The following is a 22,773-nucleotide window of genomic DNA, read 5'->3' on the forward strand; positions in this document are numbered from 1 at the left end:
TGTTACCAATTACATTCCTAATTCAAGTTTAAAACAAACTATTTTCATTTAAATCACATAGTATTTGCACTGCAAGTCATTTAACCAAGCAATTATATTTTGTAGTTTTCAACCCTAACCAAAGAAACTTGTAAGATTAATAATTCTGCCAAGATATTTTTATACAGTTGGAACCTTTAAAAAATTGCATTTGGGTGGATCATGACAATATTTCTTTCTTCCATTTAATAATTTAAATTCTGCTGTACATAAATAAAAGGAAAATGAGCAAAATGAAAGCTTGGGAGCAACAATTGTCAATTAATGTTGGATCAAGGCTAAATTAGTTATACTTTAGTCCCATAATTTATGTCAGGTTAGTCACTGTTTATTTGCTTCATTGAGTGGGATTGAACATAACTATAGACTGGAATCAACTCATTTTTTTGGTAAAGTATCCTAATAATCTAAAACAAGCCACTTGATATTATCTTTAAGAATTAAGTACCAGTGGATTTCTGGAACTGTCGTGGGGAAAATACACATGCATATTTAGCAATATTGAAAGCAAAACGTTTTGGCAATAAAGTCACTATTAAGCATACTCAACTCTCATTCAAGTCAGTGGCCTTAAGCATGCACAGCTAGGCACAAGATGACAGCCCTCTCTCTCCCCCCCACCATCAATTCCTTATGTGTGGGTCACACAAGTCCACAGGAACTCCATGATTGTTCTCCAATGTCCAGGATTCTGGATTTGAGAAGTAAAAGGCAATCCCATAGACTAGATGTAACAATTTCATGGAAGTCAATGGGGATTAGTCTTGAGCATGTAGCACAGCAGTTCATGCCACAATCTAAATGGTTTTTTAAACTTGCATTTTGAACATGCTTAAAATAAATTATATTTCACATGAAATATAAACATTATTTGATTAATAAACACAGCATCCCAATTTATAAAAAGGCTCATTATAAAAGTTTAAGCCCCTGCACCAAAACAAAACATGGCAATTGGAAAGTTACAATTTCCTTACCAGTAGAGTTTGAACCGATTTTCCTTTATACATTTTCCTTGAGGCCTCCATTTTCTGCCTGCCTGTTACTTCAGATCACTCCTCATTACGGTTTACATCGTTACGGAATGAAAAAGGTCTACGGTCTCCCTGCCGAAGTATCATTGGCACAATAGTGTGTCATGCAACTATGTATTTACATTCTTCTAAAAACATGTTTTTGACTGAAAATGTAATGACTTTCCACCTTAGAAAAAAGATTCCGTTTAGTGGAATCAAGAAATTCTAACTTTATGGTGGAACAAAAGCGTTTTGCTGTGTGTACCAAAAAATCCATCCCCCCAAACTATTGAATACTATTTGCTGCATGTACTTAGTTGATTTATGCTAATAGGTTTTTTAAGCTGACACGCTTTGCATCCAGGACCAGCTTAGAAAGGTTTGATACATGCCATTCAGAGTGCACGTCTTCATATGGCTGCTGCCATAATTAGGTTCACAGAAGAAGCATAGCTGACATCTTTAACAAAATGAAATGCTCACATCAGGGAATGCAATACAAAATAAGGGACACAATCCAGCCAACCAAATGTTTTTAATCCTCATGATTTCAAAGAGCGAGAGAGGAATGTACCCTCCCTAAAATCATCAAAAGGACTGAACTTTGGCTGGATCGTGCCAAGGATTGGTCCAGAACCTTTTTTACAGAAAGGTTTGAAAGTGAAGGGCAGGTCCTTGTCAGTTTATTACCTTGTTATAATCATTCACAGTACGTTCCTCTTGTTCATAAGCTGAAGAGCAGAATTTATATATTTGTATATTCCTTAAAGCCAGCTGTTGGAGGGTTTAAGACAGTAAGTAGAATAGACAGAAATATTTATGCAGAAATTGTCAAAGGAATTCAACATGTTGACCACCTGGCAGAAATATTGGCAGCCTTGTTGAACCCCAAATAATAATTTAAAAACAAATCCAAAGGTAATCATAACATATTTTGGCAATGCAGATGATACAATGTCCATGAAGTTCTGTCCCAAGCTCTGAAGAATACTCTTTTGCTTCATCTCTTTTAAAAGTCAAACAACATATACAGCCAGTTTCAATCCAAAGAATTTCCTAGCGATATCTTAAATTATTCTTTGTGGGGTTTTCTTTTCAGCTTCTCTTCGTAGGATTCGCCATATTCATTCACTCTGCTCTTATCCACAGGATAAAGCCTTAGGGTTAAAAAGAAATTGTGACATTTCCTTAATCAAAGTCTTCTCATGCTTCTATTTTTGCTAATCTTAATGCATATGTTCTCGTATGACTAAAAATCAATTGCACCCTGTGTGTCAAAGATGGTGGGATGTGGACAACCATATGTTAGCTTGCAGGTAGCCTCCAGATTAGAGATTCTTCTCTGCATAAAATAGCACAAATGTGCTTGAAGTAAACAAAGTACTTTGTTACACTTGTTGTGTACTAGCTAAAGTGTGCTGCAACTGACCAGTACTATGTTGCTACCATAAGGAGGGAATGTTGCATGTGAAGCTAGTAACTTTATTTTTTTTCAGTCTTTCTTTATCCTATCAAAAAACATTGTGTAAAAGCCTTGACTGACTGAAGTCACGTTGAGTAGTGGGTGGTCAATATTCATGGGTCCATCTGTTAATACCAGTCTGAAAATTATGGGCAAGAAGAGTTGATACTTTAGATCAACTTATTGCTAATTAATTTTTTAAATCATCTCAGTTATTGCAAGATGAATTTGGATTCCTTAAAATTGGAAAATGGTAGCATACTTAATTAAAATATTTCTTGGTTTCACAATTTGGTCCAGATACATCAGCAGCATTTAAAACTCCCGAATTGTTCTCAATATCAGAAAGTGTTTTGGATGATTCCAAGTCTAAAGTAATAAAGAGTACAGGTAGTCCTTGTTTAACAATCACTTGTTCAGCAACTGTTTGAAGTTACAACGGTCCTGAACGAGGAGACTTATGACCAGTCCTTGTAGCTGCAGCTGTTGCAGTGTCCCTGCGGTCACACGATCATGATTTGGATGCTTGGCAACTGGCTTGCAATTATGATGGTTGCAGCACTCAACAATTGCCTTGCTTAACAATGGCAACTGTTTAACCATTGCTAAATGAGGCATGACATCACGTGACTGCACTGACTTACTGCAGCCATTAAGTGAATCCTGCATAATTGTTAGGTGCGACATCACGTGATTGCCATTTGCGACCTTATGCTGGCTTCCCCATTGACTTTTCTTGTTGGAACCCAGAAGTGAAGGTCACAAATGGTGTTCATGTGACGTTGCATCTAACGACCGTGCAGGATTCGTTTAATGACGCCAACTGAAACTGCCGCAACTGCCATTGTAAGTTGTCGCAGTCACGTGATGTTGTGCTTTATGACTGCATTGTTTAACAACAGAGGTAATTGCCAGTCCCAATTACCATCATTAAGCAAAGACTACCTCTATTGCTAATGAGGATATTAATAATTTTCAAGAACCCTGGAATCAAGACTTGGAATATCCCATATTGATACATTCCTGGTTAAGGATCTTCAAGAATATCATATTTCTTACGATTTTAAGTTATGATTAATTGAACAAAATATCTTTCATGTTTATTGGGCACCTCAGATAATGTTTAAAAAAAGTTTGCTGCAAACCTCATTATGTTAGAAATGTAAAATGATATGGATCTATTCTATTATTTCCCTGTTTTGGTTTAACATCTATAGGATTGTTAACATGGTTTTATGAAGATCAATATAGTTTAAAGATGTGGATGTACTTTTGAATTATATACTAAAATGTGGAATTTAGCAGTTTATGAAGAACCAAGCATGGGGCATAGCAGAAAAGAGTACTCTTCAACATACTCTTCATAGTAATTATTATTATTAACAACACATCTGGCAAATTGGACAGAAAGAAGTAATAAATGGTAAAAACCAGGTTTAGAATTAGATCTTATTTAGAAACTTGGCCCTGACTGTTGTTTACCCAAATCAGACACAATCTCTGTGTCTGAAGAAAGCAGATGAGAACATTTCCCCACCTCTAAACCAGAAACTATATGCCCTTCCACTGCCTTTATTTCTGAAAATAAAATGTTTCTTCCCAGATACCAACTTGCAGGTGCAAAAGCGAATGACAGTATGAAAAACTAGGAGGGAGAAAAACCATCAAAAAACAAATAACCTATTAAAAGTTAGATATCATGACTTCATAAATTCTTAACAATAATGCAACTAAGAACTAGTGTAGATACTAGGACTAGAATTCTTAATGTGAAAAGACTAGGAGTATGCTTTTGAATAATCAGTTTCTTCCCCATGTATCATAAAATTTCTCTGTGCCCTTCAATGTTACAAATGTTAGAACCAATTTTAACTCAAATTCAATACACAGTTTTTCTCAACCATGCATGATATACAAAATATATCTATTTTTTCCCCTTGGCAGAAGAACTAACACTAACTCACTAATTAGTGAGAAGAAAGTTAAAGAGAAAGAAACATACCATCTTTGGTAAAGGTACACCAAGAACACCACATCATCTCTAAAGCAAGCCAGCCGATGAGATGTTGGCATTGTAATAATAAATGCAAAAATGTCATCAATGAATGTGTTAAATGCCTGTAAGCAATAGACAAGGGGACACAGCTTGTTTAATTGCATGTAAATAATGTGTTACTGTCAAAAGAACAACTTTTCAAGCAAATCAACTGTTTTTGATGACATACTATTTAAACAGAATAACTGAACTGAAGGCAAAAAGAACCTCAATTTAAGGTTATAGTCAGATGACCCTTCTCTCTGTAAATGAGGAAAATGTAGTTTAAATCCAGAACAAGCAAAATCCATATGCAATATTCAAATGATTTTGTAACTTATTAAAAATATACCCTTGATATGACAAAAACTACAAGGAGAAACTTGGGAAAATGACAGAAATATAATTCCCAATACTGAGTCAGGAACTAGACTACAGGCTTACCCATCTCATGACCCAACATGAATTTAGCAGCTAATAGACTCGTTCAACTTGTGGGCCATAAGGCAGGTAGCTAAGTGCTTGGTGTCGTCTCCCCACTTTCCCAGGGCAGCTCCAGGCAGGCTGCAAAAATAGGGGAATTTGACTGACCTGATGGGCTACATGGCTAATGCCATTATTAATTATGCTTGGTAAATGCACTGTGCTTGCAAGTCATGTAAGCACCACCCTGCGATTCTTGTGTACATGGCCAAAGGCTCGTCCAAGTATAGTTTCTCACATTACATTCTAAGCTGGTCTTCCTAGGATTCTCTGGAATTTAGAAGTAGTTATGGAGGGGACCCGAGGAATAGAAGTGTTCCAGTATTTGTTTCAAATCAGGCTATGGGCTTTGCCACGTATGTGAGACCTGATGCTTCTCTATATAGACTATACTATCAGAGTTACTGCTTAGCAACTTTGTTGCCTGTTTTTTGATAATACCAGGCTGGCAAATAAAATTCCAACTGTAGCTTGACTTTTGAGTAATAACGGCTCAGCGGCATATATCTTAAGCAGCAAAATTAACTTACTTTGTACGTGAATGCCTTCCATGGCAAATGTGCAACAGATTTCATCTGAAAGAAAGGAAACAAGAAGGTTATACAGTATATACTAAAAGTAGTGAAGGTTAGATAAAATAAATGTTACAATATTGGGTTCAATTGTTAATTACCTTATAATTTACAAAAAGTTGTGGCAACATAAACAGAAATCCAAAAGCGTACACTCCTGTTGAAGAAAAAAAATCACATTCATTGCTGGTATTATAGAACAAAAAATTCATATCCCTTTTTATTTACTTCTGCTTTTACACATCATGATACATTAAATGTGGTATAATTTAATACTGAGCTTTTATTTCAATTTAGGTTCTCACCCACCCTAGTATCAGAGCTCATTCTAGAGATTTAAAGTGTTTGCCTAGTATTCTTCAATTACAGATGCGTTACATTAATATTTGAAGAAGTAAGGCTGTAGGCTGGAGTGGGAAACCAATAATAATAATAAAAAAAAATCCCAGAAAAACTCAATGGCAAACTATTTATCTATATGATTTATAGAGCCACCCATCTCATGTATGACTCTGTGAAGACATCAGGTATTCAGCTTGATTTGAAAGAGACTTTATAATAAATTAGTATAAAAGTATGGCTAAGAAATTGAAGAAATAGCCTGCTTTGTTCTACCTGCAGCCAATTTGAAACTGAGATTACTAGGGCAGCCTCCCAGCTTTACCTTCACCTATTACGATCTGGTTGTGGTACAGCACCAGCCTAATACATGAACTTGTAGACAGTTAATGCAAATAAATGACATGGGTTGTGGTTCTAGGCACACACGTGTGGATACTTCCTTTTCCAGAACAGGCCCTCCCAGTTGCTATTCCACTGGGCTCTCCCAGGGCCTATCACTGGCATTGGTCTGTCATGCTGGATTATAGCCATGATTTTTGCTATTTATGTTCTGAAGCAGTGTATTCTAGCATGACTATTCATAAATACACACTTCCAGAAATACTATGCTTCAGTGATTCCTTCTGAGAATAATTTGAAAGAACTAGGTTTTAAGAAAAGCAGTAAAAACTCATACTTACCATTGACAAAACTATTAATTAACCATGAATACCAGCTTATGAAAAAGAAAAGGAGAACATTATTTTCATTCCTGATCATTAAAAAAAAAGAACAGCACACATACAACTTCTTTCCTTTCTCCAGTTTTTCTGTGTATTTCATATAAAGCACATGCCTTCAAGTCATACATACATACACACACAAATATATGGCATGGTGTTGGCAATCAAGTACAATATTTAGAATATATAAAAGTGCAATACATTACATCCTACTACCACTCTAGCCAAAGTATTTACATCAGTAATACAAAGAGAGGATGGTAAACCAAAGCAAATGAGAACAAAAAGTAAAAATAAATTAAAATGAATATAGAGCTCTCTCTCTCTCTTGGCAGCCTCAGTCATCTGAATTAATGATAGTATCTGAGAAAGAAGAAAGCCCCTCAGCTTTAAAAAGAAGCCCCTCCACATTTTTCAACATTTGCAAAGGCCATCTGCTCATGTGTAATTTGTTTAAGAAATTCTTTACAACCAGTTGAATATTGCCTTTAGGGTGTTTAGACCAGAAAAGTCTTAAAAGGTTGTACTGAATAGGATATGATCTAATGCTGCACAAGCAGGCTTTATGTTTATTAGCATTTCATCCATGCTTATTCCTTTAATGACCCCTTTCCAATTTGGCAACTCCAGAAGTCGTAGGATTTGCTACCAACTTTTTAATAGAAAGATTTAGAAGGTTTTGATCAGAAAAGGCACTGGACAGAATCTATCTATATAATGCTGAGAAGAATGTATGATTTATGAGATGACAGCTGTTGGAATTACACATTTTTGAGCACTGTAGCACTTTTTATTTAGTTATACTATCAAAAAGGTCTTTTAAGATAGATGGCTTAGATTTTTAAAGTAATATATGGCAGCTTACCTTTTGTACTTGATATTCAACAAAGAATAAATCGCACCTCCAATACACAATGGATATAGCAAGTATGACAGATATTTCATAGCCTGAGAGAAAAAAAATCAGCTCTACATATATATTTATATTCATCTTTCTTTCAAATGGCATCATGGATGATTCCCCTTTTATCATTATAACACCACTTTTATACAATAATTTGCTATGTCGAGGGGTAAACCCTGATGCATATTTGGATCAAGGACCAACTATTCCAAGATCCAATGTTCAGTGGATCGACATCAAATTCACATCTATTGGTAAGTAAAAGCTGGGAAAAAAGAGAGAGGTGTCCCTAGAATAAAATCTGGAGATTTCAGCCATTTCTTGCATCTCAGTATAATAAGATGGAAGTTTTGTAATCCTCAATGTAAAAGAAGACAGAATACCATTATTTAAAATTTTTAAAAATGAAGTTTTCCATATAGTACTGAATATTCAAATGCATCTAAAAACTGAAGTTCTGCCCACAAAACCAAAATTAGAGTGAAAAGACTACCATATTTCAAACAGGGATATTTTTAGAAAGAGGAAAATATGTTATATAATATCTCCAGGGCTGAAACTCTTGGGAATAGTCTCTAGAGCTCTCTAAAAGTTGTCCAGTTGTACTTTTTAATGTGACAGACGATAAAAATTATTAAATACATAACTGGGGTATTTAGTCTTAATTACAATTAAATATAAATAACATGAAATTGGATTTAGTTTCTGGGCTGATTCTTACCCACAGTTTTTAAAGTATAGCCCTTAACCTGCCACTTAAATGCCAACTGTGATCCTAGGTCTGGAAAATGTCTGTCTTCCTGCTTTAGGTCCAGGCTAATTAATGTATAGGATCACTTTCAACTAATATTACTTAAATGGCCAGGTACAAATTGTATTACTTTTGTTTGGCTACAGAAAACCAGCCAAGAACTGCTAAGGCCATTGTTACTAGGATTTTTAATACTGTCCCTTTTCTGACATCTTGATTGGTTCAGAATTGTAGCTGCCTGGCACTTTGTGCAGATATTAACACTGGATTACAGTCCTCTGGACAATTAATCACTGAGGTTCCAACCTTCCTTTATGGGTTAGTACAGATACTTTTCAACTGGAAGCCCTATTATTAAAAAACTGACCTTGGATTTTTGTCTGAAAAAGGTAAATTATTTTTTTGTAGATATCACTATGGATCTTTCATCACCACAGATTTATGAGGACTTTTCTCATGTGCCTCCCCTTATTTCCACACAGCAGTTTCACGGAGTTGCTCTAACCAACTCTCTTATATGACATTGTAACTTTTCTATCCAACAGAGTGTGTTAGGCTATTGGGCTGCTCAAGAGCAACAGAATAAGATGCCATCATTATAGTAAAAAATGTCCTTTACTTCTTCCCAACTTGATTCTGTAGTCAACTTGGTATCAGGTCTTTAGCATAAAAACTTCACAAATCAGTCAAACAAGAACACTAAACATTATTGTATAGGGTTGTTTTACCTGAGTATCATATTCCTCAGTTTTCTTCTCAGACTCAGTAAATGCACCAAACTATACAGAATGTAGGAATTAGATTTAATCAGTATGAATAATTTTATTCATGGTCCCGGACCAATAAAACCCAAGTATAAAATTTAAAATACAGGAAAAAAGTAAACAAACCTGAAACAATTAATAACAAGAAGATACCACCTGGCTTCTGCAAACCAGAGCTATTGCCAGAAACTTGGCAATGTTTACAGTGGTTGTCCAAACTAGGTCTTGCAGAAGACAATTATTTATTGATCAGAAAGATAACTAAGATTTCCGATCACTGAGTTCATGAGTGCCAGACACCGTGGGTGGTACAATGGTTAATGTAACAATACATGGATTACTGACTCAACCTCTATATTTGAGCAGAAACACATATGATTTGCATATAGTCTCCATAATAGGCAGTGTGCCAATTCAAATCAAGATAAAAAGTCTCCTATGTGAAACATGTAGGATGTTACAGAGGTAACTAGAATCATTCATGGAGAACCAGCAATTGTGCCATAACAGGAATGGATGATTTTGGCCCTGTCATTTTGTAGATCTAAATTCCAAATCCTCTATTTAAGGTTGATTAAGGCTTTATCTGGGCAATCAGTGTAAAGATTCAGTTCCAAAGTGCTAGGCGGTCTAATCACAGATCTCACTTTGTATCATAGATTAGACATGCCACGTGCAACCTCTTCCATTCTGGAGAGGGACACATTTTGCACATATTTGTAGCCTAGCCCTTTGCAACCTACAATATAATTAAGCCTTCTCAAGATGAAAATCCAAGGATGTGAATAGTTTGAGTTATTCATATAAAAAACATTAAAAAAATGAAATACCTTTATTGCTGGTATCAGACCATTCCATTCAATTGTCATTTTCAATGCTTTCTTCACTTTCCAAAGCTAGAAGTTAAAATATGATTTCAATATTTTAATGTATTGCAAATTTACCTGTCTCATTTTATAACTTAATTATGAAATTTAATTATAACTGATCGCTGAATTCCTTGGCATGGGTATTTAATTCTGACTTAGGTTAACTAAGTCTTGGAAAGAACGTGAGTTGTTGCGATTGCTTAACAATGACTATGTAAGAATGAAATCATATACAGTACTCAGCTTTGCTGTTCCTAGATATGTGGTCCTGCAATAAAATGGTATGTATCTCCAACCTTTAACAGGAGTACTGCTGCTTAGGACTTCACTCACTCCAAAAGCAGAAGCTTTACATATCAACCTAATTATCTTGAACTAACATATGCTGAAATAAGCATTTTATTTTGGTCATATGTTCAAATTATAAATATAGAAATCTTAATTTCTCAGGTGATTCTTATAAAGCCATTTCAGGCCTGTTGTTTTCTCTTCTTATATGAGATCTATTGCGCAATAAGGTTATCATATGGGTAGAACATGTAATTGCAGTTACCTTTGTGAACCCAAAGTATAGGTAATGTAGATATACTCAGATTCATATAAGCAGGCAAGTCTCAAGAAAAAGGGCAAAAGCTATCAAATGGGTGAATCGGTCTTTCAGAGTAATCATAATAAAGACTTAGGGAAAAAAAAGCTAGAATTTGCCTGACAATCATACTTTTAATTTAAAAGACAAAAATGTTTCTAGCTCTTAAGACATTGAAGATACACCTAACAGTTTGTGGGTAATGGATGCTGGAAATCCCAGTGGTGAAAAAATAGAACTTCTTTGCTCCTGCATTGCTCTTCCTTTCTCTGTATGACCAGCAAGACAGAATTATGCAGAAGAGCAGAAATGGCAGCAAATACTATGCAAAATCGGAAAAGGATGCAAGCAGAGCATATGCAGCCTATCAAATAAATCAAATAACTGGAACAGTTCTCAGCTGAATTTTTCAAATCTCAGAATAGTATAACTGACATATTGTTCAACTAACTTCCATCATCATTAGTTCAATTTACAAATCAATCTAAAAGACAAATCACTTGCAGCTAAGCTGGTTCTGACCTATTAAATTAAATTAAATCAAATCATGACAGTATAAATCCATGTATTCTTACTAAGCTTCTTTGAGAACTCATCTGTCTGAGCTTATACATATCACATCTAGAGATGAATGACGGCTCACCTCAATCATTGCTCCAATACCAGCTGGAATCAGCACCAATAAGCTTGTTTGCTCATCCAACAGAAAAAGAAATATGATCACAGTACTGAAACATCGCCAAAGCACTGCATGAAAAGAATTCACATTAGTGTGCTGTGGATTTTAAAAGACTGCATTGTACAATTTGAAAAAAAAAAAAAATCCAGATCCATTTGAGAAAACCCTTTACTTACTTCAAAAAAACAACCTAAACTGGATTCACAAATATAAACCATTTTTGTTAAACTATAGTTTACTAAATAAACCACAACCCAGAATGATTTGAATTATACAACATACTAAGCCATAAACCAGAGTTTGCAAACTGTAAAGGCTAGCTTCACATAACACACAACACCAAAACATATTTTGACTTAGCACAATCAAACTTATATGTTTTAATAATTAGATTTCTACACATCCACACAGAACTAGCCAACAATAACCAGAATCCAGCATTTTTTAAAACTGAGGATAATAATGAGCCCTGAACAGAACATAAAGATTTGGAGCCAGCGCACATCTTAAGGCAAAAACTTATAATCCACCTGCAAAAAAACCTGCCCATTGTATTTCAGGTTCTACAAATGTCTGCTAATACTCAGAGTTCCCTGCACTGATGGGTTCTTCTAGCAAGTTTTTCCTTTCCTAGAGGCAGCACATAGTAGTGCTGGAGGGACTAGGAGCTGGGGGGCTGCTACATTGAGGACACTGCAGTGGGGATGAACTGATGGCTCCCACATAAGCACTTGTGGGCTTTGATAGTTTACCTGAGAATTTGCCTGATTTGTGCTGCACTCTCCCAGCCCACACTGCTTAGGAATGGCAACAAAGAAGAACCCAATACTAATGAACAGGACTTGCCATTCCCACAGTGGAGTTTATCATAATTTTAGAAGCAGTGTGAAATTCCACCCTCAACAAACATCTGTAATATTGAGTGAAAGCCTACGTGAGTGAAATAGGTCTTCAGGGAAATGAAACAATTGAGAGGGACTTTTCACCTCATCTTTCAGTATATTCTCTGAGACAGCACAAAGAAAGCAGATCAGGACCAGAGCATGATCCTTTCTGTGGGGGCCTGACCACTTTAGAACAGTCTCCTCTCTGAAGGCTACTGAGTGATATCTCAGAAGAACCATATTAAGGCAATATTGTTTTGTCAAGCTTTTAATCTGCAGAATTAGTGGAATATTATCTAACCATTGCTATAGTCATTCAGATTGGAGGCCATGATTTTACAACAATCATTTAGAATTTTGTTTAAAATCCTCATGGTTGTATTTTCTTGGAGTGAGTTGCTGTGTGTATTGCTAACAGTAGAAAAATGGCAAGGAAACATGCAGGTAAATATGCTTTGTACCTGCTTTTGTAGACATGCCAATCATACTTTTCTTTTTCTTCCAGAAGCTGATGTCATTTTTGAATGCAAGGAAATCAAAGAGAAGCTGCAAATGCAAAATATCACCATACCATTAACAGAGTTATTACTATATATATAAAAAAACCCCTAATAACAGTTTTAGAGCTGGCATAACCTTGCAGCTTAAGCTTACTACAGTTTTACACTTGATCAGATATAGCTAAATTTGACAATATTTCAGGATGCTGAAAGAAGGAAAACATTCTTTCTGTTTACAGTGTTCCACAGAGTTGCCCAACTCTCAATGCTACCTTTTGTATTTTTTCTTTTACCATAGTATTAGAAAAAAATAGTGTATTTTTTACATTCAAATTCAACACTAGCTGTCCATGAAACTATCCAGCTTGAAACATGTTCTTGAATCTTAAGGTATCTTAAGCAGGAGCCTGATATACATACTAGTATATATAAAGCCAGATCTTGGTACACATGAATAGAATTTTATATTATTAGATGCATATCAGACAGCAATGTTAATGTCTAAAAACATACAATCTGCTTACATGGAATGCTGCAACGAAAAATGTCAAAGCAAGAAAATAGAGGTTTGTATCCACAAAGATTCCCTTTACTTCATCAGCATCTTTTTCTGAAAAACCTAGCAGAATAAAGAGAACACATGTCTTATCATAAAGCTGAAACAGATGTTCCTAGAAATTTAAGTCAAATTTAAAATAATAAAAAAAAACTTGGATTCTTTTTTCCTTTACATCATTCAGTTAGTTATATCATCCAATTTTCAATTTGGAAAGATGGAACAGCAAGTAAAGGTAATTATCTCTATGGTTCCAAAGATGCTTCTTGCTGAGAAGAAGCTGCGGGCAGAAGCTCATAGGCTGATTCTCTAGCAGCAGGAATGGGAAAAAACATTCAAGAGACTGCAGTGAATTGCTGTCAGTAACCATAGAAAAAATGGCCAGGTGGGCAGATAAAATGTAAAATATATTTAACACTTCATAAAGCATTGTGTTTGCTGTTGATCAGCATTAATTTTGGTCTCCACTCATTATACAGAAAGGAACAAATTGTAATCCAAACTAGTATTTTGAAAATACTAAAATAATTCTTGACAGTTTCATTATAAACAGGGAGATGGATAAAATAGTAGTTTATCATATTAGGCAGAAAATGAAGCTTCAGTGGCATTTAGTCATGACCTTCCCATTTGCAGACTGAAGTTGTCCAAACCAGAAATAGTCTCACTGTAAGTGTGTGTAAGCAAGTGAAAGAAAGACAGGACACTTTATAGAGTCTCTTGACTTCAAATGACTATTTTTAATATTGAACCATAAATCCAAAATACAGTAGTCCTTGGGTTACGACGGCAACTGGGACCAGGACTGCCATCGCTAAGCAATACGGTTGTAAAGCACAATGTCACGTGACTGCATTGCTTAACGACGGCAATCCCAGTTGCTGTTGTAACCCCAAGACGCACGGATTGTTAAGCAGGAAGCGGCAGGAGTCCCAAGTAAGGAGTTCAAGGGTGTTGCGGAGGCCCTGGAGGGCTGGCACAGGCCATGCATGAGTCGAGGGAGGCCTGGGAGGGCCAGCGGAGGCTATGCATGGGGGAGGTGCTGTGAGTGGGAGTGAATTACTGGAGTGACTTGCGACCTTCCCTGCCGGCTTCCCCATTGACTTCGCTTGTGGGAAGCCAGCAGGGAAAGTTGCAAATGGTGATCATATGACCATGGCTCCCTGTGACATCATAATCATGAGCCAGGCACCTGAGTGCCCGGCTCACAATCATGCAACGAAGGGAGTGCTGTGATGGCCAGAACTTCAGGGACTGGTCATACGTCCATTTTTTCAGCACCACTGTAACTGTGAATGGTCACTGAACGAATGGATGTAAGCCGAAGACTATCTGTAAGAATCCAGAATAAAAATAAAAAAAAAATTAAGTTCATCTGGAATTTCTAAGCAAAACCAGTTCATCAAGGGCTCTACTGCACTTCCATAAACAATCCAGAAACAGAGGCTTACCAAACTGCTGTAGAGAGTACACAGCATCTTGCATGTGAATCCAAAACCGGAGTTTTCCCAGCGATATTTTATCATATGACACTGTAAGTGGAAGCTCTGTTGTTGAACGGTTTATAATCTGTATTAGGTTAAAACATTTCACGAGATTAGAAATAAACTGTATATTACTTGAAATATTTCTTACCAGTATTAGAGTTAATAAAAATGGCTAAGCCTCTAATTATACAGTATATTTTTCCAAACTATCCAAAAGAAAAACTGTATTCAGAAATGTTTCTACATAATATTTATGAAATCAGCATCTCCTAAGCATTATTTTACAAATAATAATAGTGTCATTTGTGGTGGAAATTACATTTAAATTATTTAAACTTCACCAAAGAATAAGATGACTAAATATAAAGTGCAATTCACAGTGTCTCTTGTAAAACCCTTCCCTCCCGCCCTCCCTCCAGCTGCCGACTCATGCACAACGCTGTGCAGTTTACAAGGTTTAAAACAACTTAAACAATTTAAAATAATACAGACATGGCACCATGCCGTGGGAAAAGAATCCACAAAACGGTAAGAATGTGCTCAGATTCATATAAGCCCCTGCCTACTGCCTGAGAAAAGAGATGGGTCTTTGGGACTCTTTTGAAGTACAGCAGAGCCAGGACTGTACAGATCTTGGGGAAAACGCTATTCGGGGGAGGGAGGTAGTAGAGAAGATGAGAACTGTAACTCACAATGTGCTAAAATGATCTTTTTAATACTATACTCTTCCTGTTATTTTAATCTGCATTATATAATAAGTATTTAAAAATAAGCATATCATTAAAACAACTTTCCCATGAAAAAAACTTACGTTTGGGGCTTTTTCACTTAGAAAATGGGCAGTTAGTAGGAGTAGGAGGACATGAAATTAGTGTGGTGAAAAAGGGATAGTCTTTTTTTCTCCCTCTCATATAAATGACTGCATGAGTCAAGACTGATCAAAATCTTGACACAAGGTGCATAAATGCACTATGGAATTCAATGCCAGAGGTTTATTGGTCTGGGACCATAAGGAAATACTTTGATTTGAATATCAGAAGATGTTGTGGTACCTGCCAACTCAAACAGCTGAATAAATTCTAATGGCAATAAGGTACCAATGGCAGTTAGCTTTCCTATATAGAATGTTGGGGAAAATGAGGATAAATTCCATTACCCTCATATACTGCTTGTGGAATTTTGACTTAGCATCTGGGCTAGCTACAATAGGAATACAACAGAACACTCTGTTAGGCCTTTGGTTTAGCCATACAAAATTCCTCTTGCACCTATTCTGTTGCACAAAAGAACAGAATTATCTCTAAAATATTTGCATTGACTGCAGTTTTATGAAAAGCTGCCATAGGATGTATGTTCAGTGATAGAAGCAGACTGTTATTGGGGCTTATGGATACTGAATTAGAAAAGACTTGTGAAAGATTAATTTTGTACATGGTAACAGCAGCAAGATTATTATATGCACAAAGATGGAAAAATACTGAAATTCCCACAATGGAGGAATGGATTTTAGCGGAAATGGCAAAACTGACCTGTTTGGTCAGGAAGAAAACAAGTGCTTTTTTAAGAGACTGGAAACCTTTTATGGACTTTTGGCTAAAAGAAGAAAAAAATGAAGTGATTTATGGATTTAATGATTGCAAAAGATGAGAATTTAATATGGGTTGAAGGGATTTCTGGAAGAGATAAGAGGGAGGGGAGATGATGGGTTTGTCAATATCTGTTGTGAAGAGAAGGAAGGAGGGAAATCATTATTTTTCATCACTTTAATTATTTTTTCTTGTACCTTTTTCTTTTTTTTTCCTATTTTTCTTTAGGTTTGTCTTTTACTTTATATAAAATTTTCAATAAATATAAATAAAAAAGAGAAGCACACTGTTTAATTAAAAAAAACCCTCACAATTGTTACTTACCATTAAATCTTTCACTCTGTTGCTCAGCTGATCAATAAATAATATTGGAAGATAATGCACTGTCTTGCCCAACTGTACCCTACATTTTAAAAGGATTTATTACAAATATATCAGTTTTGATACAAAGATTTCCATCCTAGCTCAATGAATAAATAATTTCACAATATGCATCTTTCAGAAACAGGTGTCCTAGTATATCCTATACTGTGTAAGACATGTTTTAGACTGAACATATACAGGTAGCCCTCACTTGCTGACCATTTGTTCAGCTACCTTTCGAAGTTACAACAGTGCTGAGTAAGCAGACCTGCAACCAGTTCTTGAAGTTGCAGCTGTCACAATGTCCCTGAGGCCTCATGATCACGATTTGGGCTCTTGGCAACTGGCACACATTTGCGATGGCACAGCATCTCACAATCAAGTGATTGCCATTTGTGAGCTTCATAGCTGGTTTCTGACAAGCAAAGTCAATGGGGAAGCCTGCAGGAAGTCACAAATTGTGGTCATGTGATGTCGTACTTAACAACCCATGGTGATTCGCTTAATGACTATAGCCAGAATTGACGAACTGCCATCATAAGTTGGGTGTGGTCATGTGATTTTTCACTTTACAACTGCATTGCTTAGTGATGGAGTTGCTGGTCCCAATTGTGGTTGGTAAGTGGCCGTACTTAATTATTCCAGTTTTTGGACCGAAAAAGGAATTTTCTATCTGGATCAGTATATATGGAAGGTAGGCATCTCCTTTATACACAAAATTCATATCTCAGAACTGCAAAATAGAAAATGTCACTGAGCCCTCCCAAAACAACATTATAGCCAGACAGGCTGCTGTCCCAGAGGCAAAAAGTGGTTATGAATATGGCAATGAAGTTTGATACAAGGCTATTTTCTTAAGAGAGCTGATTTTAAGTTCCTTGTTAAACATATCCTCTTGAAAACAAATAGTGGAAGTTCTACATAGTTAAGTGCAGAATAAATTCTCAGTTTACATTAAATGATGCAATCGATTTTTTATATGTATCCCAACTTCTTTTAAGTTGCTCAAGGCAATATACAAGTGACTATCCCTTTTTTATCACCAACGTCTGAAGTAGTTTAGAGGAAGAAATAATGTCATGCTCAAGGCTGTTTGGAATCTGGAAAGCTTAAAAAGTGATCAAAAGTTTGAATATAAATCTTTATGGTTGAGAAAATAATGCATAATAATTACCTTACTACTATGCTAGGCAACAGTGGTTTTAGTTAGCTTCAAAGCCCCCAAATCCAACACAACAGCTTTTAAAGACTATATCATTTGTCAAAAGTAATCTTAAAATGAAAAATGTGTTGCAATTGTAGCATTTCCCAATTTTGGCATTTTCCAGAAGGGGAATTCTGGGAGCTGAAGTTCACATATCTGGAGGATGTCCAAGTTAAGGAAGGCTGTACCATTCTCTTTTGATTACTACTTTGTACGTATTACCCTAAGACTGAGGATTTTGAAGGCTGGAACACAAAAATATGGCCATCAACTGCAAAATATTATTTGTGCCTCCTGTAAGCCATTATATTAAAGATTATTCGTAAACCTATATCTAAATATGTCTGTGGACTTTACCAGAAACAAAATAAATTATTAGCTTACATTTTCATATATCTATGTACATCAGCTGGGAGAGAGGATCCATCAAAGACAAAGTCTTCCACCATAACATTTAAGGTCAACCTAGACCTCCAGTGTGACACAGGCTCATCTAGGGCATAAGTCTGCTTTTTTTCTGCTTCAATTTGCTATTTAATTAAGAAAAAATAGAAATGTAAAAATACAAGATTTAATATGACTTCACAAACATATATGCCTGCAAGAACAGAATAAAACTGACATTTTAGTTATGATTATTTAAATACTAAAATTGCCTATCATTAAAATTTGTTTTTCTCTTTGCATCACTCCTCTAGACAAATGTTATGTTTGAGGGGAAAAATCAAAATCATAGTAACCGAACAGTCACTTTGCAAACTTCTACAAAGATAGAAACAATCGCTCAAAAATACATTAAAAAAAAAAAATCAAAATAAAGCAGATATTGAATTGGCAGGTTCAGTACAGATGAGATAAAGTATTTACCTAGTCTGCATATATTTTGTTAATAATCAAAGAAATGCATGTATTTGTTAAGTTGATAACAGAAAAAAGTGATAGAAACCACCTTGATATTTCAAGGAACAGCAAACATTCTCTGCTACAGTAACCAGTTGTCTCTGCTCTGTTTTCAATTAACTGAAAAGAGCAAGCTCATGTTCCAGGCATACCCATTTGTAGGTGACAGAAATCAAGAAAAAACAAATTCATATGAACAACATACCAACACTGTTTTATTTCATTTGTCGGTCCTTGAGATTTCAGAAACCTACCCCAAAACTGGGGAAAATAATCTCACCTGGGTGACAGATTCTCCTGTAAGGAGATTGATTTCCTCTGGTTTAGGTACCATATAAGTAGTGAGAGGGCTTACTATATGCACTTGCTTGCCATCATGCCAAGGCAGAATTCCAGCATGATGAAGAAATATGAAGGCATATAATGTCCCATTATTTCTTGTTTTCTTTGGTACGGAAACATTAACTGTTCTAAAAAAAATAAAACACAGTTTATAAAAATGTTAAAACTTGGTCATAGACATAGGGTAAATTCATATTAGATTAATTCCAAAAGTGGATTACTAGCATTTTAAATGTCACAAATGAGACTTTTTTTCATCATTTGAAAACTTTCATAATTAAATTTAAAGAATATTTTACCGATGATGCTAAAATAACAGAGTCACAATCTAGTTTCAATTCTCAATTTCGGTATGAATGGTTCCAATACGTTGCAGTCTTTAATTTTACTTTAAATAAATGCTTAATTAAGAGTCGCTAGGAGTTGGGCAGCATATAAATTTAATAAATAATAATAATTATAGAGTAAAATCAAAGAATACCATATACGGCAACATTTTGAAATTATTAGAATTTGTAAGTACCACATTTGACAAAAGCACAAAGCCATTTACCATATATATGGAAGCAAGATTCCCTACAGCCACTTTATGCATCTGATGAACTGAGCTGCAGTTCCCAAAAGCTTATGCCTTTTAATAAAATGTGTTAGTCAGAAAAGGTGCTACCAGACTCCTGATTTTTTGCCACCATAGACTAATATGGCTTTCCTCCTACAAGGTCTACATTCCTTTGCAGTCCAGCAAACGCTCTCCTTGTGGGCTATTACTGTCATCCCCATTTTATTTCACTCTCCAAAAATCCAACCAGAAAGAAATGAAACTGCTTTTTATATAGGTAAATGAGAAAAGAGTGGATGGTAGCAGAGAAGGAGAAAAACGGTTACTTTCACTTTTGCATGAGACAACAGCAATGTTCTCCTGAGACTTCTATCAAAGTCCACCCTGCATAAGGAACACTTTTTTCTTTTCTCCTTTTGTTCCCTTCCTACTGGAAACAGCAGCAGAAAAAAATTACCAGAAACATTTGCCCATCCCATATGGCACAGAATTACAGCAAGGCAGGAGTTGGCAATGATAATAAAAAAAAGACTTTGTTATTAAACTACAGAAAGTTTATGGACTCAATAATATCATGTGTAAATCCAGAATATCAAACAGATGAGCTTAGATCTACAGTCTAAGCACACTTATCTTGAAGTAAACCCCATTAAAATCAATTAGGCTTACTTCTCATAAATGTGATTAAGGGGTCAGACAGACTAGTTTGATATCTTGTAAGTTGTTTTGATAATATAAAAAGAAAAAACAATGTATGATCTGAGTCTTTTCATGAAACATATTGGGCAGTAGGTAAGAGGCATTTCTATATGATTTAAGCATATGTTAGTACAGCCACTAAAATAAATATGAATTAAAAGTAATTTACTCAAGTTTGATTTGAAGGATGGGCACAAAAGAGATCATTTGTAGAAACTGTACAAATAAATTCACAATACCTTTCAAATTTAGTTTCAACATCAAAATTCTCCACATTCAAAACCAGGTCGATATTATTTTCAGTGCCTATGTTTGAGCGTGTAGTCGTGTAAACACTTAGCTGAAACAGAAGAAAGACTATTAATACTTGCTATTTTGGTGGATGCCTTAAAGATTCCTGCCTTAATCATTATTTTCTTTATCTTGGATGACATGTTGCCTCACACATGTTGCCACTTTTCTCTCTCCCTTTCTCAAAACCCGCACGGTTTGGTCAAACTGAAAAAATGAGATTTAAAAAATGTTTACCACTTCCTTCTCTCCGCTCATTTGAGTGAAGCAATTGTATGCCTCATCAAGATGAAAGGAACCCATTAGTCAATTCACTGTAGTTACCAAGGACTTAACAATTCTCCTGTATCTGCCTATTGCAGATACAGAGGGATTGACAAGTGATAAACCATAATAAGTGTTCCATCTGCAACAATCTTCATGGAGGGGTACAAGTTATATACCCTGTCCAATTCAAATTAAAGATACCCCCCTCCCCCAATCTTTCCTAATCTGGAAAAGCTGGAAAAAGAAAGCATAAAGCATGGAAAAGTTGAGTAAGTTCACTTCAGGAAATCTCAAAAGGGAGTTGACTAGTGCTTACTAAAATTTAGTGCTCACTCTAGATTTGGTAGAGAAGGAGCAACTGCTATAGACTGGAGGCTGGTATATTTAAGTATGCCAATAGAAGCCCATGTAGTACATCTACCTTTTGTTTACTGAGCATACGTAGCTCATACTAGTAGACCATGAACAGCAGGGAATCACACTGTACTCCCTTTGAAGGCTACAGTTTTATATAAAACAGGCACAACTGTTGTTTCTTATCCTTCTACTCCTGAGCAGCAGTTGCCAGAAAAATCCTGCTCCTGGAAGCATAATATGTAGACAGCATTGGGCAAAGTAGAAAAAAGAGTACTCTGCCATATTGGGAAAAGGAAGGAGAAGAACGCAACATTCAAGTCTGCCATATGGCAAATAGCTACACTCCCCCATACAAGAGATTAAGGAAAAAATAACGTTCAAGTTCCAAGTAATTACTATTACTAGTACATACATTGTGGTACTTATTAAATGGCTATTTAATCCCATTAACATACTTTTTAAACTGAGAACAGGATGGAGAACAACTTTGGCTCAAAGGTCTACAACTGCTGATTGCTGCTGATTACTAGTTTACAAAAATCCTGTCAGATCAGCATCACCTTCGTACTGAGAAAGGGCAAAAGAAATGAAGCAAAGTGGAACTCAATATCGAAGGGTGACGTGGAGGGTGCATGTTGGTGCAGCACTTCCTGGTTTGCAAAATGCTTCCAACATCAGCGAAGGCAGAAATTGCAACACTAGATCAGTTTTTCCCAAGCTGGTGAACTCCACATATATTGGATTTCAACCTTCCTATTTTCACGGCTAGAGTGATGGGACTCTGTCGACCAAGTACATCCCAGAACAAGAGTCTGGGACAAGGTGCTGACACCAACACTGCACTATGAGATAATCTGACTACTTAATGCCTACTGGGATCTTTGGAATCATCTGTCCTCCACTCTACAAGGCCCTTCCAACGTTTTTAACATGAACTACAACGCAAGGGGCTCTTGCTTCAGAAATTTCAATTGCAGCGGTGATCCTCCATGCAACTGCAGTAAAAAACAAAACTCGGCCTGTCAAAGTTCAGCTGCATCTCAGTCCGGAGGAAAGAGAAAAAGAGCAATTATTCCGCTCCGCCCCGCCCCAATCAGGAAGCGCCACTGCATCACCGCCAACAATTACCGCTCTTCCGCACACAGTACGCGGGTACGAAGAAGGAAAGCCCAATTAGGGGGTCTCACCTGGAGCTTGGGTCGGCGCGCCAGGTAAGGCCGGATGCAGCCGTCGTTGCCTTCGCCGTCGTGGAGGGCAGCGAGGCAGGGCCGGGTATGGACGATGCCGTACATCACCCAGCAGGTGTGCGCCACGTAGACCGCGAAGAGCCCCACCGCCAGCCCCGTCAGCGAGCTGCGCCTCGGCAGCATCGCCCCCCCAGACCAGTGCCGCGGCCGCCACCGGCATCGACCACCCACCACAGGCAGCAGCGCACGACACCGAGCGCTCCAACTCCGGGGCCGTTGCCCGAGGCGAGGGCGGTCAGCACCCCAGTCGCTTCCCTCCTTCGGATCTCCCTTCCTTCGACAACGGAAACGGGGCGGCCGCGCGGAG

The 22,773-nt window shown here is 36.6% G+C and overlaps 1 protein-coding gene across 1 annotated transcript; it reads right to left on the reverse strand.

Annotated features, from left to right (window-relative positions):
- Positions 1-389: 389 nt before the first annotated feature.
- Positions 390-22,760, reverse strand: CLPTM1L (CLPTM1 like). Its single transcript, XM_007424386.4, has 17 exons — positions 22,407-22,760; positions 20,544-20,644; positions 18,985-19,174; positions 18,189-18,334; positions 16,562-16,640; positions 14,616-14,733; positions 13,133-13,227; positions 12,570-12,654; positions 11,189-11,292; positions 9,921-9,986; positions 9,055-9,105; positions 7,537-7,619; positions 6,630-6,664; positions 5,709-5,764; positions 5,566-5,610; positions 4,520-4,635; positions 390-2,212 (listed from the first exon to the last, which is right to left on the reverse strand). Exons 1-17 carry the CDS (start codon positions 22,587-22,589, stop codon positions 2,128-2,130), a joined length of 1,638 nt encoding a protein of 545 aa, XP_007424448.3. The 5' UTR covers positions 22,590-22,760; the 3' UTR covers positions 390-2,127.
- Positions 22,761-22,773: the final 13 nt, after the last annotated feature.

The sequence above is a fragment of the Python bivittatus genome, unplaced genomic scaffold (assembly GCF_059951505.1).
Source record: "Python bivittatus isolate LINGU-HERP-01145 unplaced genomic scaffold, Pbiv_v1 ctg000960_np1212, whole genome shotgun sequence".
Classification (NCBI taxonomy): Eukaryota; Metazoa; Chordata; class Lepidosauria; order Squamata; family Pythonidae; genus Python; species Python bivittatus.